The 18,384-nt window shown below is 55.7% G+C and overlaps 1 protein-coding gene across 1 annotated transcript; it reads right to left on the minus strand.

Annotated features, from left to right (window-relative positions):
- Positions 1–831: 831 nt before the first annotated feature.
- EHD2 (EH domain containing 2) lies at positions 832–17,291 on the minus strand. Its single transcript, XM_082711311.1, has 6 exons — positions 17,162–17,291; positions 14,934–15,400; positions 14,347–14,444; positions 10,059–10,471; positions 4,437–4,601; positions 832–2,657 (listed from the first exon to the last, which is right to left on the minus strand). Exons 2-6 carry the CDS (start codon positions 15,335–15,337, stop codon positions 2,106–2,108), a joined length of 1,632 nt encoding a protein of 543 aa, XP_082567437.1. The 5' UTR covers positions 15,338–15,400; positions 17,162–17,291; the 3' UTR covers positions 832–2,105.
- Between the last annotated feature and the right edge of the window lie 1,093 nt (positions 17,292–18,384).

Here is an 18,384-nt window from a genome sequence, read left to right on the forward strand (position 1 = left end):
TGTTTACAAATAAGGAAGGAAGCTTGGAGGCCCTTGGGCGCTGGCAACCATTCATAGGGATCCAGGAAGCCCAGAGAGGGAGGGGGCCACGCCGGGGATCGCACAGCGGGATCTTTGCGACCCGCCCTGGAGCCCCCGAGCCGGGACTAAAACCCGGGATTCAGCGCGAAGTCCGTGCAGCTTCCGAGTGCTCGCCAGGGGGCGCTGGGAGCCGCGAAAGCTGGAGAGCTCGCGTGGGCGGCAGGAGCGCGAGGTCAGCGTGCCCCGGCCGCGGTGGGTGTGGTCGGGGCGTGGGTCCCGGGCTCAGCCCGCGGGGTCCGCAGGCCTAAGCCCCCGGGAGAGAGCGCGTGCGCACACATGGTCGTCCCTGTGGACAGCGTCACCTCCTCCAGGAGCCAGCTTGTCTTCGTTGTTACGTGTCAGGGGTGGCGTCCCAGGTGGCGCACGCTGGCGGGCCGGGCGGGGGCGGGGGGTGTTGGCGGAGGCACGATGTGCCCGAGCCCGCGCGATCACAACCCCACGCCCCAGGGCTTGGTTCCCAGGCCCCCGCGGCGGGAGGCGAGAGAGAGTGCTGTCCCGGAGGGAGGGCCCCAGAGTAACTTTTCTTCGGAAAATATGTCGGTCTGGCCCCCAGCCCAGGCCTGAGTCATCAGACTCTGCAGCATTGAGTCATGGCCTCCAACCCCCCGCCCCGCTTATGGGACCTTGGAGGGGAGGACCCCCCCCCCCAACCAAACTCAAGCCCTGCCCAGGGCTCTCCTTCCGGGGGAGTCAGGGAGAGAGCGATCCCCGCCCCCCCCCCCACCAACCCGAGACAGCGTGACTTCCACGTGGAAAGAAGCCTTGGCTTTATTTGCTCTATGGGAACGCTGTTTGCTGTTCGGTTCACAGGCCCCTCCTAGGCATGGGGTCGGAGCAGGGCGGGGGTGGGGGGTGGTGCGTGCTGATGGGTGTGGGAATCCCCGAGAGCATCGTGGGGGGGGCATCATCCCCACCTATGTCACCCTTCCCCATCTTTCCCATGGGGTCCCCAAGCACTAGTATATGGTGAAGGCACCGAAGGGTGGAGGGCAGGACGGGAGGGGTCCCCTTAGGGAGGAGAGGGGAGGGCTATAGCACCAAGAGCCCCTCCCCCCAACACATCCCCAGAAAGGGGACTAAAATAAAGCCCAGGCGCCTTTATCTCTGGTAGGGGCTCTACTTAAATAGGGGCTGTTGGCAGAGGAGCTGTGCCTCAGTCTACAATTCAGGCCACCAACGGTGGGGAGCCTGGGGGAGGGGACCTCCAGGCTGGGTTTTCAAACCAGGGCGGTGGGCGGAGTCCAAAAATACCTCAAAGTGGGCACCCAGTCTGGGCGGAGCTTTGCTTCGAGGGGCTTTTCTGTTTGCTGAGAATCCTTATTAAAGAAAGGGGTGTGCCCAGAAGTGGGCAGAGGAGCTGAAGAGGGGTCCCTTTGAGGAAGTAGTGTCTCCCCTCTGAGCTCCCAGGTCCCAAGGCCTGAGAACAGGGTGGACTTGTGGGCTAGATGGGCAAGAAGTGAGGAAGGGGGTCTTTGTGTTGGTTATTGCAACCGGATGGCCACTGAACTATGGGGAGAGGCAAGGGGTTCTGTCCAGAATTGGGGCTCAGACTGGTTAGGGCCGGGTGTGTGTCTGTGTGCAGTTGTGTGACGGTGTGGGTGCTCTCTCCTGAGGATGTCAGCCCCCTGAGGGCAGATGCATGTGTCTGGGTTGCTGTCTGCTGTAAGGCCCGGGCCCCAGAACAATCCCTGCCCATCCAAACGTAGTACGTGCTCAATAAATACTTGAATGAACAATGATTGAATCGACGCCTCTGTGTGTGTGTGTGCACGCGCGTGCGCGTGTGTTAATGTCCCCATGATGTGCCTAAGTGTACGTGAGGGTAGGGGGCATGGGCCAGGCAGAGAAGCCTTGCCCCTCCCCTGGTCCCCATGGTCTGGCGGAGGGGAGTGGAAGGAGGCCCAGCCATACAACTGAGAAGGTGGGCAGGTGGCAAGCGTGCAGGCTGGGGTGGGGGTGTGCGTGCAGCCGGCTGGCGCTCGGGGCCACAGCAGGGCAGGAGGGAGGGAGGGAGGGCTGCTGGCTCATTCCGCAGAGCCCTTGTGGCGCCGCTTAGAGGGCGGCACGAGGCGGCGGGGCAGGTTGGCGGGCAGCCCGTGGCCCTCAAGCTTGGCCTCGATGAGGTGGCTGGCTAGAGCAAACTCCTCGTCATCCAGCATGCCATCCCGGTCGACGTCGCTCAGCTTCCAGATGCGGCCCAGCACCGAGTTGGGGAGCTTGGTGCCCACCATCCAGGTCTTGGCCTTGGTGCCGCTCAGCTTGCCATCGGCTGGTGCCAGGTTGTAGAAGATCTCATCGTACTTGGACTTGTCCTTGGTCACTACCCACTCAGCCTCGTCGTCCGAGCCCTCCTCGCCGTCCTCCAGGGCCTCATCGGGCCCCCGCTCCACGAATGGGCCCATGTGAGTGCCCTCGAAGGCGCCGCCCTGCACCCCCACCTCGGTGCTCTCCAGCTCTTCCTGCCGCAGCAGCGGCATGAGCTTGGCGATGTCGTGGGTCAGCATCTCGTCCAGGGCTTCCAGCAGCTTCGGCTTCAGCGAGTGGAACTTGGTGAAGTCGTGAGCCATCAGCATCTCCTGTTGCGGGGGAGGGGGGAGGAGAGAGGAGCCCTGAGAAGTCAGGGGGCAGCGAAATCCTTGGGCGGCAGGTGTTGACGGAGAGGTGCGAACCCATACAACCCGCCTGTCCCAGTCGGACACCACCGCTCAGAAGAGACTGGGGCAGCGGGGTCCTGGGGGCCCTCCCCCTGTGCCAGGCACGCCCCCAGAATTACTGGACGGGGGGCCCTCTGATGACTTGCCAGCTGGTAGAGAAGGATTTCAATATTCCGATATCGGTCCCAGCCTTTCCTGAGCACAGCCCTGGCTCTAGCCAGCCTCTGTGGCACCCCAGGCTGCAGCTGGCCGGCACCCCCACCCTGGTGCAAATCGAGAAAATTCCATTCCTGCCGTTAGTTCCGTCACCCCACTTCACAGAAACGGGGGAGCGTGGCTTGCTGCCAAGTTTGGAGGTTTAGCCTGGGATGGCCAGATTGTCAGGAACTCGGGGGACACCCTGCCCACAGAAGATGACTTCTTCTAGAGCAGCCATGCGGCTGGATCTGTGGTCGTGCTGCTTCTGTCCCGTGGCCCCTCTGAGTCGCCTGCACCAGGAGACTCACAGCACAGACCGATCCGTTTCATGGACCGCACTGATTTCCAGCACCAAGGCAGAGAAGCCTGCTGATCTGGACACAAAGGGGTAGAGGTTGGCGGGGGTCTGGACTCCAGGGCCTGCCTGCCCAGGTCCCAACCCAGTTCTGCCACCTAGGAGCTATGTGTCCTCAGGCAAGTGACTTCACCTCTTTGGGCCTCGGTTTCCACATGTGTGAAACGGCTCAATAACATTAGCGCTCCCCTCCCTTGGGGGGTGGGAAAGGCTAAATGAATTCATCTGGATAAAGCGTTCCAGAACTGTCAGTGTAATCGTATTAGCTGCTGTTTATCTAGCCCCGTGCTTCCCAACCACAGGAGATGTTGCCCTTCCCCAGTGGATGCTTGGCAAGATCTAGAGACATTTTTGATTGTCACATCTGGGGCACGCTACTAGCACGTAGAAGCCAGGAGGATATGAACATCCCGCAATGCCCAGGACACCCCAGACCACAAACGCTCTGACCCCAAATATCAGTAGTGCTGAGGCTGAGAAACTTGATCTAGACCCCCAGCTTGGTGCCACACACAGGTCTCTAGAATTGTCCTCTCCAGGAGAGGAGCTACATGTGGTTATTTAAATTTAACTGAGCTAAAACTAAATAAAACCTAATGGGGCTAGCGGCTACCAAACTGGAAGTCAGAGTACAGAACATTTCCATCATGGCAGAAAGTACTATTGGACAGCACCATCCTAGAAAGTGTCCTTAGAGCGACTGGACCAGGAGCTTTCCGCCCCTTCTCCCTCATCCCTCCTTGCTGGCTGGAAGGCAAACAGAATGGCTGGAGTTTTGGAGCCATTCTGTACCACGTAGGGATCTTGGAACTGGAGGCCAGGGATGGGAGGAGAACGGAGATAAAAGGGGACGCTGTCCCTGGCTCTGGAAAGCACCAAACCAGACCACCTTCTAGGACTTTATGGAGAGAAACAAACTTCCATCCTATTGAAGCCGAGGTTCCCTAGGGTTTTGTCTTCATTTCCTTGTCCTAACTCACAAAACCGTGCCCTCGGGGAACCATTTGCAGGAGGTGCTTTCCAGAACCTGCCCTGCATCCCTTCTCTTCTCAAGGCCCCACCCTGAAGCCCACAGAAGCTGACCCCTTCTGCCTCCCCCGACGCCCCCCATGCCCCTCCAAACCCCGCTCCTGGGGACGACCTCCCACCTGCATCTTCTGACAGTCCGGAAAGTCGCCGGGGGATATGTGATGCTCCAGCTGGATCTTGGCAAAGATGACGGGCAGCTTGAGGATAAGCTGCTTCTTCTTGTTCTCCTTCCCAAACACGGAGGGCATCTCCTTCTTCAGGTAGCTGATGATGTATGCGTGGACCTGCGGGAGGACAGTGTCGTCACCCAGGGCCCCGAACCCAGAGCTCCTGATCCGCGTGGCCCGGAGGGGGCCTGAAAATGTGCATTCTGACCCTTCCAGGTGAGAAGCTGCTGCAAGAGCAGAAGGGCCCCTCCTTTCCTAGGCAATCCACTCCCCACCCCCCATCTACATACCAGCTGGAACCTCTGCCTAGATTGCCTTGTCCACATTCCTGGACAGCTCCGTCTTTTGACGCCCAGCAGAATCTGGGCCCGGACCCCATCTGTTTTCACTGCTTCCCACCTCAGGGGCCAGCAACCCCATGGGCCCTGGCAGCACTGCCAGCCTGGGGAGACCCAGCAGGCCCTCCACTGGTTTTCTGGCTTCTCTTGTCCCTACCATGCCTTCTCCAGGCAGCAGCGGCTGCAGAGGTCTTTCTGATTTTTAGGAAACAACACCAGATCATGAGACACAGCTCCAAAGTCTCCATCTGCTTTTTATCCAAGTACAAAATTCCGACCATAGCTGACAAGTCCCTACGGCAGCAATTCTCAAAGTGTGGCCCGGGGAACCCCAGGGATTCCCTCCCCTCCCCAACCTCTTTCAGGGGTTCACACAGTCAAAACTATTTTTATTACAATACCAAGGTGCGATGTGTCTTTTGTGCTCCCATTCCCCCTCCCTGGGTGGGGGGGCAGTGGAGTTTTTAAAGGCAACAGGATTCGTGATACTGTAACTGACTGAGTGCAGGAACAGATGTGAAAATGCAGAGGTCTTCTCAGGAGCCAGACATTTAAGGGACTTGCAAAAATGTAAAACCGGGCCACCGTCCTCTGTAATTTTTTGTTTGTTTGTTTGTTTGTTTGTTTGGAGATAATTTTCATAAAATATATGGGACTTAGCCCATGTCCTAGGCTTATGGTTATTTAAAAACTGATCTTCTGGGGCACCTGGGTGGCTCAGTGGGTTAAAGCCTCTGCTTTCGGGCGCCTGGGTGGCTCAGTGGGTTAAGCCTCTGCCTTCGGCTCAGGTCATGATCTCAGGGTCCTGGGATCGAGTCCCGCATCAGGCTCTCTGCTCAGCAGGGAGCCTGCTTCCCCCTCTCACTCTGCCTGCCTCTCTGCCTACTTGTGATCTCTCTCTGTCAAATAAATAAATAAAATCTTAAAAAAAAAAAAAAAAGCCTCTGCCTTCGGCTCAGGTCATGATCCCAGTGTCCTGGGATGGAGCCCCGCATCAGGCTCTCTGCTCAGCAGGGAGCCTGCTTCCTCCTCTCTCTGCCTGCCTCTCTGCCTACTTGTGATTTCTCTCTGTCAAATAAATAAATAAAATCTTAAAAAATAACCCTGATCTTCTAATATCTACTATCCTTATTAATATAAGTTGAACTATCATAACTCATGCATAACATTTATAATCCACTAACTGCTGCTTACTAATAGTTACATGGTTATTGTTGGTTCAGCGATAATACTAGATGAATATTAAACATTTTCTTCAGTTTTAACTTCTGGTATGGCCAATGTAGACAGATTCAACCCATGTACCCATACAGTCTTTGGGGCGCTCAATCATTTTCAAGAGTGTCATTTGCTCCTGTGACTGAAAGTTTTGAGAACTGCTGCCCTCCAGGATTTGGCTCCTAGTGTTTTATCCCATATCCTTCACCCTTCCCTGCAGCCCCATGTCACCTTCCTCACCTGCCATCTTTGTACCAGCATGCTAATCTTTTTCTTGCCACAGGGCCTTTGCACATGCCACTGTCTGCCTACTACTCTGCTCTAATTTCCCCAAGCTGATTCCCTCAGTATTTCCTCACAGAGGCCATCCTATGAGAAGCAGGTGCCCCAACCACCGCCATCCAATTATTTTCTACTGTCACTTCCCTGGCCCCCATGATGTTTATTGCGACCCATCCTTATTTTGCTTATCTCGTGGCTTACTTATTCTGTCTCCTTTCATCAGAATGGGAGCTCCAGGAGGGCTGGGACCTTATCTGTTCCCTCTGTCCCCAGTACCGGCAAAATATGCACAGAAAGCACTCAAGAAATACTTGTGGAGGGTAGCAATGAACTTGGGAACCTTTGAGCCCCAATCTCCAAAGTTATCAAAAAATAAACAAGAAGGGCAGAATTGTGAACATTCGCATTTTTGAGCAGGAAGCTCAGTAATTAACTGCATATGCTCAAATAAAAATAGACTATATCTGTAAAAAGACACAAGAAACTCCTCATGGGGGCTGCCTCCAGGGAAGAGGCACTGCGAGGCGGTGGGGGCAATCAGGACTGGGAAGGAGCATGTTTAACCCAGCTTAACTGCTTTACCATGAGATGGTCTTAAAGGTTCAATGGAAAACATTCGTTTGAAAGTTCTCTCAATGAATCATAGGTTTAGAATGCTAAACATTTTGGCGGTCCCTGGCTGGTTCTAAAACCTCATGTCCTCCCAACTCCACCACTCTGCCTCCTCCAGCCACCCTGGGCTCCTCCTTCCAGGCTGTTCTGCCTCAGGGCCTTTGCACTTACTGTTCCCTCTGCCTGGTAGGGCCTCCCCCAGACCATCACTCTCCCTCCTTCAGGTTTCTACTGGGAGACCCTCCCTGACCTCCTTAAAACAGTCCCTTGCCAGTCTCCTTTCCTCTGCTTCATTTTCCTTCCTGATCCTTATCACATACAATACTGTATGATATTATAGATTCATTTGTTTAATACCCACTTCCCCAGTAAAAAGTAATTCTACAAGAAAAAAAAAAAAAAAAACAGCATTAACTCATTTGTTCCCTGCTGTAACTTCAGGGCTCAACAGAGTGCAGAAGCACGTTGTAGTGCTCGGTAACTGTTTGTTGAATGAATATCACGGGGCTGCCTCAGAGAAGCTTGGTAAGAAGGTTCAGGGCATCTTGGCCTCTTTGGAATCAGACCCACAAGATCTTGGCCTCCAGTATCGCAAAAACAGTGAAATCGGCCCTTCTCGCAGCTATCACTTCATCCAAAGGGCAGCGCCGAGTGACTCATCCACTCCCTATACGTACAGACGGGGAAACCGAGGCACCGAGGGGTAGCTACTCAGAGTCCTGAGTGTTTGGAAAGGTAAATGGTGTGAACTGTTGCTCGATGGCCAGACCAAGTGTGGCGGAATCACACGTGGGGAATGGGTGGGTGACACGGTGCAGCGGAGGGGCATAGGGAGGCTTGGTCATAGTTGGACCCTGTGTGAGGGGCACTGGAGAGCCACAGACGGGTCCGAGGGAGGGAGGGGAAGGAATGGTCCCTAGGGGTCCGGGGCCAGTGGGGCAGGGGCGTGGTCAGGATGGTGGGCGGGGCCTGTTAGCGCGGGCCAATTGATGTGAGGGGCGGGGCCTAAGGCGGCTCCTCGGGGACCCAGAAGAGGGAAGGCGGGAGGGCGCTGATGGCTTTTCCAGAGAGGAAGCGGGGGAAGGTGCCAGGAAGAGATAAGGTGGGAGGGCGGGCTGGGCCGGGGCGCGGGTCCCGGACTCCGGGGTTTGTCCGGGTTTCCGGAGCCGCCTCCTGCCCGGCGGGGGCACCAGGTGTCCGGCCCGGCCCCGCCCCTCTGTCCCACGGCCCTGGGCCCCAGCTCCCGCCGCTGTCTTCGTCCTCGAGGGGCCGGGGGCCAGGGGCCAGGGGTCCGTGGGGGACCAGGGCGAACCAGAGTAGGGCCTCAGAGAGACACGGAGGAAGACAGAGAGGGAGAAATAAGAAGAGGGGAAGAGACAGAAGGAGAGAGCGAGGAGAGAGGGACAGAGACTGAGGGAAGGGGAGAGGAAGAGCCCGAAAGAGAGAAGGAATAGGAGGGAAGAGATGGCCGCTGGGAAAGAGGTAGAAATGAGGAGAAACACACACGGAGAGACAGAGACACAGAGACAGTCCAGAGCCTGGGTGGGGGAGGAGGGAAAGGTGGATTCCGAGGCCCAGAGCTATCCCTGCTGGGCCGCTCCCTCCCAGGGAGGATTCCTGGGGTGGGGGTAGGGGCCCTGACTCACCCCTTCTTTGCTGCTCCTTAAACCAACACCTCAGGCTCCTCCACCCCCCATAGCCTTCTAGGCCTCCCTGCCTGCCCGGTTTCCTGCCCCACCTCCACCCTGGCAGCCTCCCCTGTGAATGTTCCATTTGGCCTCCAAAATCGCTCTCAAACCAGTGCTCTCCTCCCCCTCCCAAAGCCCTGCTCTGGATCCAGGCTCCTCTCTGTTCCTCGGTCCCCAAGCTCCTCCTTGGTCTCTAGCCTCAGTCTAACAGCCCTTAAATTCCTCTACCAGAAGGCAGCCTGAGTGAGACCCTATCTCTCCTGTAATCTGAACCCTTCCATGGCTCCCCAGTACCCTCAGGACAAAACGCAGGTTCCAGGCCACAGCCCTGGGTGGTCTGACTCCCACCTCACTGGGCTCAGATTCAGTTACTTGCACTGTCTACACAGGGTTCAACACTGACAATTTCCCTCTTCCTTGAACTGGCCACCTTCTCATCTCTGGTCCACGCACTTGTTGGTCCCACGGTCTAGAATTCCTTCCCCTCCTCATCCTCCCTTTCCTCCACTTTGCAGCTCAGATGCCATCTCCTCCAAGAAGTCCCCCACCCCAATTCCCCATGTACCAGCCCGGCCCATGATGGGTCATCACTGTCTGGGGATGAGTCTGTCTCCTCCCCTGAATTTCCTTGGTCACTGCTGTGTCCTCAATACCACCTAACGCAGGCTGGGCATAGGGGAGGTTTTGTCAAATGAAGAGTGTTGGTTCAACGCCATTCATTCAATACATATTCACTGAGCACAAACTCTGTGCCAGGTGCTGGGGATACAGCAGCGAACAAATCCCGACGTCTGGCTCAGTGGCGCTTTCATGCGAGTGGAGACAGGCAGTAAACCCAGAAGCCCAGTGAATGGGCAATGTCCGGCCAGGCAGCAATGAATGCTATGAAGGAAACTACAACAAGGATAAAGCAAGACTCAGAGGCGCCTGGGTGGCTCAGTGGGTTAAAGCCTCTGCCTTCGGCTCAGGTCATGATCCCCGGGTCCTGGGATGGAGCCTCGCATCCGCATCCGAGTCTCTGCTCAGCAGGGAGCCTGCTTCCCCCTCTCTCTCTGCCTGCCTCTCTGCCTACTTGTGATCTCTGTCTGTCAAATAAATAAATAAATAAATAAATCTTTGGGGGGGGGGGTAGAAAGATAAAAAGGATAAAGCAAGACTCACATGATGGGAGCCGGGAGGGACTTACAGTCATCAGAAGGGAGGGCAGACAGGAAAATGTTCTGGAGCTTGAGCAAAGACTTGAAGGAGGTGGGGAGTGAGCCAAGTGGGAGGGAGGCAAGGAAGAGGTGGTTTCCAGGAAGCAGGAAAAGTACGTGCAAAGGCCCTGAGGTAGAAGCAATGGGAGGCAGGGCAAGGGCAGTTCCTGCCCCCATGCTCCAGCCTTGCCTGCACATTCCACACACACACACACACACCACACCCCGTATGCTGCTCACCCGCACCAGCCGGGCCCTCTTCACCAGGTCGTTGAGCTTGCGCAGGGCAGCGTGACGTGGTAAGCCCTGGATGTCTCGGAAGAGGTCCTGCTCCTCCAGCTCAAAGAGGCGCCGGTTGTCCGGCACCAGGAGAGGCTGGGACCAGAAGGAGCCGATGTAGACGCGCAGCACCTCGGGCGTGCCCACCACCTTGCCCAGCGCCCACATGAGCGCCCCGTAGACGCGCATCAGCTGCTGGGTCTCCACCATGTCCGCCTTGTTGAGCACAACGCGGATCTTGTCCTCATGGCCCCGCAGGGCGCCGATGGCCTCGGAGAACTCATCAGAGATCTCCAGCTTGTGCGCATCAAAGAGCAGGATGATGAGGTCCACACGCTCCGCGAACCAGCGCAGCACGGCTGGGAAGTCGTAGCCTGGAGGTACACAGAGGAAGAGGTGGGAAGGGCTGAGGTCAGCCCCGCACCCTCCAGCCTTTCGCAAGCATTCATTCCTTTGGATGGACAATGGACTGTACGGATGTTCAGGTTGTTAACTTTTGAAAACCTTCTCTGGGCGAAACAGCCAAGGCCCCAAGAGTATCCTGCAGCTCTGCACCCACCCCCACACCCAGAATTAAACCATCCCTCTGGCCCCAAGCCCTCAGAATTACCCCATCCCTCTGGCCCCTGGCTACAGAGGGCCATCACCTGCCCCCTTTTCATTCATTCCTCAGGCAGGTATTAGTGGCATGCCCCCATCTGGATGTACGGGTTGTTAAAATACTGAAGTGTTTCTTAACAGACTCCCTGTGCCCCTATGAACCTCCCCCTACCCCGGGGGTCTTCCAAGTGCCTCCATCACCCCAGCCCCTCCCTAAGGCTTCTGGATCTCCCCACAATCCAGCAACTGAAGAGTTCACATTGGCTCTAGTTCGGCTCTCACCAGAGGAGATGGTAAATATTTTGAATTTATTTAACAATATTTACAGAGAGTCTTTTGTGTGCCAGGCCCTATCTTGGGCACCCAGAGATACCACAGAGGACACAGAGACAAGTCCTGGCCTTCATGGAGTACCTGTCTCAAGAGGCTTCATTCATTCATTCATTCATTCATTCATTCATTCCTGGGTTCATTCATTCATTCACACCCTTCGCTTTTGCTGCTCACTCACATATTCAGCAAGCGAAGCTTAGGAGAGCAGAGAGGAGCCACGGTGGGTGGAGTGGGGGGCCAGGCCTGACTTAGCGGTCAGGAAGTCCTGGGTTTGAATTTCACCTCTGCCCAACCCCCCACTCCCCCCAGCTGTGTGAACTTAAGCAAGTAGGAAACCTCTCTGAACTTGTTTCCTCTTCTGTAAAATGGAGGTCCTAACAGAATGCGACTTGGAGGGCTGTTGTGGAGATTAAATGAATATAAATGAGCTAATATATAATATACCAAAAAAGCTTATCTGTAAAGAGCCTAAAACAGTGCCTGTTTTAAAATGCATGAGCTCGGGGTGCCGGGGTGGCTAAGTCGTTAAGCCTCTGCCTTCCGCTTAGGTCATGATGCCAGGATTCTGGGATGGAGCCTGCTTCTCCCTCTCCCACTCCCCCTGCTTCTGTTCCCTCTCTCGCTGTGTCTCTCTCTCTGTCAAATAAATAAATAAAATCTTTTAAAAAATAAAATAAGTAAGAATAAATTACATGGGCGAGCTTTAGGCATGTCAGTTTATACCTGAATTAAACTGTTAAAATAGGGGCAGCCTGGGTGGCTCAGTGGGTTAAGCACACCACTCTTGGCTTCTCAGGTCGTGCTCTCAGGGTTGCGGGATCGAGCCCCCCATTGGGCCCTGAGCTCAGTGTGGATCTGCTTGAGATTCTTTCCCTTCCCCTTCTCTCTCCCTCTCGCTCTCTCTAAAAATAAATAAATAAATAAATAAATAAATAAATAAATAAAATCTATAAAAAAATAAACCGTTAAAACAAGGAAACACAGGGGCGCCTGTGTGGCTCAGTGGGTTAAAGCCTCTGCCTTCGGCTTGGGTCATGATCCCAGGGTCCTGGGATCGAGCCCCACATCGGGGCTCTCTGCTCAGCAGGGAGCCTGCTTCCTCCTCTCTCTCTGCCTGTCTCTCTGCTTCCTTGTGATCTCTGTCAAATAAATGAATAAAATCTTAAAAAAAAAAAAAAAACAAGGAAACACAGTCTGGGAACTCGGTAAATGCTCAACAAGTTTTAGTTGTGACACATGCGGGGTGCAGTGGAGGTCTCCCTTCAGGAACTGTCCCCAGAGCCATCCTGGTCCTGTTCTCTCATTCAGCTCAGGCACTGAGGACACAGACCCGTTCCCAAGAGTGGTCAGGCCAGGGAGGGGGAGCCTAGAGAGACTTAGGAGCCCAGTGGCGGCACTTGACCCAGCCTTGGGGAGTCAAGAAGGGCTTCTCAGAACCGGGGACACCATGGTGACCTGGGGGACAAGGTGCTACCTGGCAGAACAGGAAGCTGCTGCTGACTCCCCTGCCATGCTGCTTTCTCTCCCTGAATCATGGAGTTGGATCTTCAAAACACCCTTGGGAGACAGGTGCTTTTGTGATCCCCATTTTCCAGATGAGGAAACTGAGGCATGGACAGGTTGAGGGAATGACTCAAGACACATGGGTGGGAGGTGTGGAGCAGGAGTCTGCATGGGTCCCTATGCTCTAGTGAGGAGTGGGTGCTGGGGGCACCCTGTCCAGCGGGAGCAGGGTCCTTGTGGCCCCTTGGGACTTGATGAGGTGGGGGAGGGGGAATCTGCTTGTGGGGAGAAAGTGCCAGGGAACTAGGACCTCCTTCCCTCCCCAGTGTACACACACACACACACACACACACAAGCCAGGATTTGGAAAGTGTGTCTCATGCAAGGCGGGAGGAAGGGAGGGAGGTTGAGTCAGCGCGGGAGCAGGAGACGTGGCAGAGTCCCCGGGGTGCACAGCTACGACACTCACCAGGAACACAGTTGACCGCACACCCAGAGCGCCTACTATGTGTCGCACACCGAAGTGCTTCACAGGTTTGACACTAAACGTGAACCCCCCCGTGCCACCTACAAGGCTGAGGCTGTTTTTACCCTCCTTTTACAAATGAGGAGACTAAAACAGGGAGATGAGTGGCTTGCCCAGCGCCCGTGGTTTAAAAGTAGCAGGGACCAGATTTGAACCCCACCAGAGACCCCCCCCCCTTTGCTGCAATCACACAGGGAGAGGCAGCCAGCCACGCCTCACACCAATGCACACACATGTGCGCACACATCCTGACACAATCATAGCCACAGGCTCCAAGATGCGGACTCCCATACATACCCTTGTGCTCTCTCCAACCTCCCACACACTTGCACACAGACAGACCGACAGACTCTCCTCCTCTTCCTCTACCCAACCTGCCAGGGAAAGAAACCCCGTTCCCTTCTTTCTCCTCTTCCCACAACCTCAGCCCGACCCGGCTCCCCTCACTGCTCTCCCCTCCTGCTCCCACAGGCCCAGCTCCGGGGGGCGGTGCCCCAGGAACTCCCAGCCCCTCCCTCCTGTCTTCCCCCTCGTACTGGCCGCTCGCCCTCCCATTGCTTCTGCAGCTGCCCCCTGCTTGTCTCCCAGGGGGACCCACGCCCGCTGGGCAGCAGCCAGGGACGCCGTCACCCTCCGCGCTCCTGCCCTGCCTAGTGGCCCAACCTCCTGTCCCCTCTGCCCCACAAGGCAGACTCCTTTTACCCAGTCCCAGGCTGGCCAGGCAGACACTGCAGGGTGGCTGGGGGGGGGTGCGGGCTAGGCAGGGGTGGGGGCCGGCTCCCCCGGAGGCCCCATTGGAATTCACCCTCAGCCGCTCCCCCTGCACAGCTGTTTATAAATTCCAGGCCCCGTCTTGGCCTGCGCCCAGATTCCCCCTCCCAAGCCCTGCTCAGCCCCATCTGCGGCCCAGAGGTGAAGCCAGGAACATGCCCAGAGCCCAGGGCCTCCGTGCTCGGCCTCTTGCCTCCTCCCTGAGTCTCCTGGGTCTCTCTCTAAGGCTGCCCACACTTGGGATCTCTCTCTGACTTCGCGTGTCTCCCTCCGTCTCTCTTGATCTCTCCCTGCCTCATCCTCCAGACCAGCCCAGACACGGAGCTGAGGCCTGCTCCCACGTGTGCACGCCCATGCCTCCCCTGTCCCCTTGGCATGCACAGACATGGAGCAGCACAGCCTTCCACGGGCTCCCTTTTGCTACCCAGCCAGCTCTGCGCCAGCTGACGCAGGCCCATGTCCGAGCAGAGAGCCAGCTGCTGCCTCCCTCAGACCCAGGAGTCCGGGCCCACTCACCCCGGCTCACTCTCTGTTTGGCGCCTGACAGGATGCCCGGGGTGTCGATGATACTGATGCTCTCCAGGACCTGATTGGGGAGCTGGGCGCACATGAACCTGAGGCAGAGGGAGAGCCGTGGGTCAGCGCAGGGAGAGGCAGGAGAGGACCCATAAGAAGGGAACACCAGGACAGCACAGTGGGGGACTCAGGTACAGAGAAGGGAAGAATCTCAAAAGATCAGGACAGAGAATAAGAACCACAACCAAAATAAATAAATAAACAAGTTAATTAATTAACCCAGAGCTGATGTTTACAGAGCACTTATTCTATGTCTTGTGCTGTGCTAATAAGCACCTCATACAGAAGTGGGACTATGGTTACCCCCATTTTCCAGTTGAAGATAAGAGAGACACAGAGACATGAAGTCACCTGCCCAAGGCCGCCCAGGTAGAGGGCAGGTGGACTGGGGCAGGCTGGCCACCGGCTTCAATGGAGGAGGCAGGAAGGGGAGGAGAGGAGGGAATTGGAGCACGAAAGAAAGAAACAAAGGCAGGGGTTGGGGGGCAGAGGCAGGGAGATGCACCCCTGCTTCTCAAGCTGCACACCTGTTGAGGAAGGTGTTCCCGAAAGGGTTGAGCTTGCGGAAGGGCTTGTCCGGGTCAACCACAAGGGCGTTCCCCGGCACGGTGCCCTCGGTGTCCCCGTGCATGACTGCCACGAAGCAGTCGGTGGTGGGCTCGGGCCCCACGCGGGAGCCTGGCACCTCCTGCTCCAGCAGGTACTGGATGAAGCTAGTCTTGCCCGTGCTGTACTGGCCGGCCACCAGGACCATGGGCTTGCCGTCGAAATCGGCATCTTCCAGGGCTGGCGAGTGGAAGGCGCCGAATCGGTAGTGCTCCTCCAGGGGCAGCAGCTTGGTGCGGTAGAGCTCCTTGAGGGACGAGGTCACTGTGCGGATGGCCTCGGGCTGCTGGCCCCGGGCACCGCCCCGCTTCATCCAGCTGAACATGGTGGCTCCACGCTCCCCACTGGGCTCGCTGATGGAGATGGGCACAAGTTGGGGGAGATCTGCCTGCAAGAGGGGCACAGGGTGTGTTGGGGGCCTGCCTCACAGAGGAGGAGGAGGAGAAGGAAGGGAGCCGGAAGGTGGGATGGGTGGAGGAGGATGGGAGAACTGGCTGGGGGTGGGGTGGGGGCAACAGAGAGCATGGGAGGGCAGGAGGTGAGGGTTCCCGGAAGAGGATGGTGATTTCAGCTTGAGGAAGAGAAAGAGATGAGTTGTGGGATGATGGAAGTAGCAAGACTGATGATGGGAGACCAAGGGATGATGAGCACCAGATGCGGACACAGTAAACTGACCACGGATCAGCAAACTCTGGCCGAGCTGACTTTTGAACAGCTCCCTTCCATGCACAGCAAGGATCCTGTGCAAGACGGGCAGAGAGGATGGTGTGTGCCAAGGCCCCGAGCTGTGAACGGCATGGAGCAGGTTGCGGGACACAGGAGGGGTGAGAAATAAGGCTGAAGAGTTGGCTGAGTGCACCCAGGTCATGAGGGGCCTCAGGTGATCCCAAGAATATGAAGATTTCTGATCACTGCATGCCAGATGCTGCTCTAACTCATTTAATCTTCCTAACAATGTGGTAAGGTAGGGCTATTATTATCCCCATGTTTCTGATGCACAAAGGAAGCTCACAAAGATAGGAATAACTTGCTCAAGATCACTTGGTTAGAAAACGCTCAGTCTGGGACACCAGGCAACCTGACCTCGGAACATGTACTCCTATCACAGGTCTGTGTTAGAAAGAATTGCCAACTCAGCAGCAACAAGCACCCCCATCCAGACTGTGTTTTCAGTATCCCCTTACTATCTTTTCATTCTCTGTAGGATCTGTAGTAATGTCCCCTCTTTCATTCTTGATATCAATCATTTGTGTCTTTTTTTCTTTTTTTTTTTCTTCCTTGATCAGTCTAAGTGGATGCTTATAATTTACTGATCTTTTCACAGAACCAGGCTTTGGTCAGGTTGGAGTCTCCAAATACCATTTTCCATTAAACAAACAAACAAAAACAGAGCTTCTTGTAGAAATGACTGATTCCAAGGCCGGAGCAGGAGAACAAAATGGGCCTGACCAGGTAGTGGGAAGGTGGGCAAAGATGTAAGGGACATGCTACTGGGAAATTGGACCAGCCTAAAGGAGTTCCCACTGGCCAAAGATGGGACGATTTGAGCATCAAAATTAACTGCATATCAAAAATGTTAAAACCCATAAAATCACAATGATACTTAAAGGAAAATAAATATATAGAGAGGAAAAGGAGTAGAGGGGAAAGAGTGTCAGAGAGATAAAGGAGAGGCGGGAGCTGGGACCTGGGATGTTGGCAGAGAGGGGCAGGCCTGGGTGGTGTCCTGGGCAGGGAGGGGTCTGAGGGACATTTTAGAGGTAGCTGGACAGGCCATTGCGTTGGTGAAGTAGCAGAGGAGCTCTTGAGTGGGAGGAGGGGCCAAATAGGACAGAGATGGGTGAGGTCAGTAGAGGGAGACTCCAAGGAGGGGATCTCTTCTGTCTGAGAGGATGGGAAGACGACTTGGGAGTGGGAGCAACTGAGCACGAGGGGAAGGAACAGGGAGGTCAGGGGGGGCACTGTCACAGGCTGGAAGGAGCTCGAGGGAGACAAGGAGGTTTCACGGAACGGGGTGCTGAGGAACCGCTACACACTGCGGGGGGTGGGGACTGAGAGTCTTGGGGGCGGCAGGGGAATAATCAGGCTTCTAGGCTCCGCGGACCGGGCGGGCTTTGGCAGGCGACAGTGGCGGTCGGGGACCACTCACCGATGGGCGCGCAGGCGGCTGCACCGGGCGGCGGGCTGGACGGGGGTCCCGCGGGGATCCGAGGCGCCCGCGGAGCGGCCTGTGCTCCAGGTCCTGTCCCGAGCCGTCTGAGCCGGGTGGGGCCCAGAGCCGGGAGGAGGGAAGGGAGGGGCGGGGGGGCGGGACCAGGCGCCCCCCCTCCCTAAACGGGAACCCGGCCTCTGGAGCCCCCTGGTGGACGGTGGCAGGGCGGCTTCTCGAGATGGGTGAGTGCGAGGCTTTCAATCCCGGTTCAAAATCCAGATCTCTGCCGCTCCTCTTAACCTGGGAATGCTAATATTAATACTACGACTAACAACCACAGCAGCAGCAGCAGCAGCAGCAGCAGCAGCAATAATAATAATAATAATAATAATAATAATAATTTTAAAACTTACCTGACTTCATGAAATTCCTCTTCTCACAACCCATCCTGGCTTCTCTCTTGAGAACTCAAAGTAAAAGCCAAAGCCCTCAATGGGGCCCCTACGCGCATCTGCCTGTTCCCTCTGCCCTCACCTCCCTCCTTTTCCCCCTGGCTCACTCTGCTCCAACCACACTGACTCCTTTGCTGCTCCTCAAGCACTCCAACAGCCCTCCAACTTCAGGGCCTTTGCACCTGCTCTTCCTGCCACCTAAACGGCTCTTCCTCCAGGGATGCGAACAGCTCACTCCCTCCCCTCATTCGTGTCTGCTCAAATGTCACCTCTTCACAGAATCCCTCCCTGATCTCCCTGTTTAAGGCTGCCCCCCCATCCATCCATCCATTTTCACTGTTTTATTTTTCTCCAAAGTTCGGATTATTCCGTATTTCTCTGCCTAAGTGACTACCTCCCTAGCAAGAGCACAAGCCCTCCGAGGACTGGGATTTCCAACTGGGTGGTTTTCTGCCATGTCCCCAGGCTAGCACTGTGCCAGACACACCAAAAGGACTCAGTAAATATTTGTTGATTTAATCTTTCCCGATCACTGAATGTCTCCTTACATGCAGATTTATTAGTTAAGAGCATTAGCTCATTGAGTTCTTAGAATGTCCATGAGATGTGGCAATCGTTATCCCCATTTTACAGATGAGATAAATGAGTCCCAGAGAAGTGAAATCAAAAACCACAGAGAGATCATTCAGGGCTTAGAGCTGTACCTGGCCCCTAGCAGATGCTTAAAAAAAATCAGGTCTTATAATCCAGGTCTGGAGCTGAGTTTTC

The sequence above is a fragment of the Mustela nivalis genome (assembly GCF_964662115.1).
Source record: "Mustela nivalis genome assembly, chromosome: 18".
Taxonomy (NCBI): Eukaryota; Metazoa; Chordata; class Mammalia; order Carnivora; family Mustelidae; genus Mustela; species Mustela nivalis.

What these genes read in the sequence shown, in the direction of transcription:
- EHD2 (XM_082711311.1), bottom strand. Translation starts at nt 15,337, where the DNA reads ATGTTCAGCTGGATGAAGCGGGGCGGTGCCCGGGGCCAGCAGCCCGAG. An exon ending in GGGAACACCTTCCTCAACAG is followed by an intron (nt 14,445 to 14,933) that starts GTGTGCAGCTTG and finishes CCTCTGCCTCAG; the next exon opens with GTTCATGTGCGCCCAGCTCC. An exon ending in AGAGGGCCCGGCTGGTGCGG is followed by an intron (nt 4,602 to 10,058) that starts GTGAGCAGCATA and finishes GTCCTCCCGCAG; the next exon opens with GTCCACGCATACATCATCAG.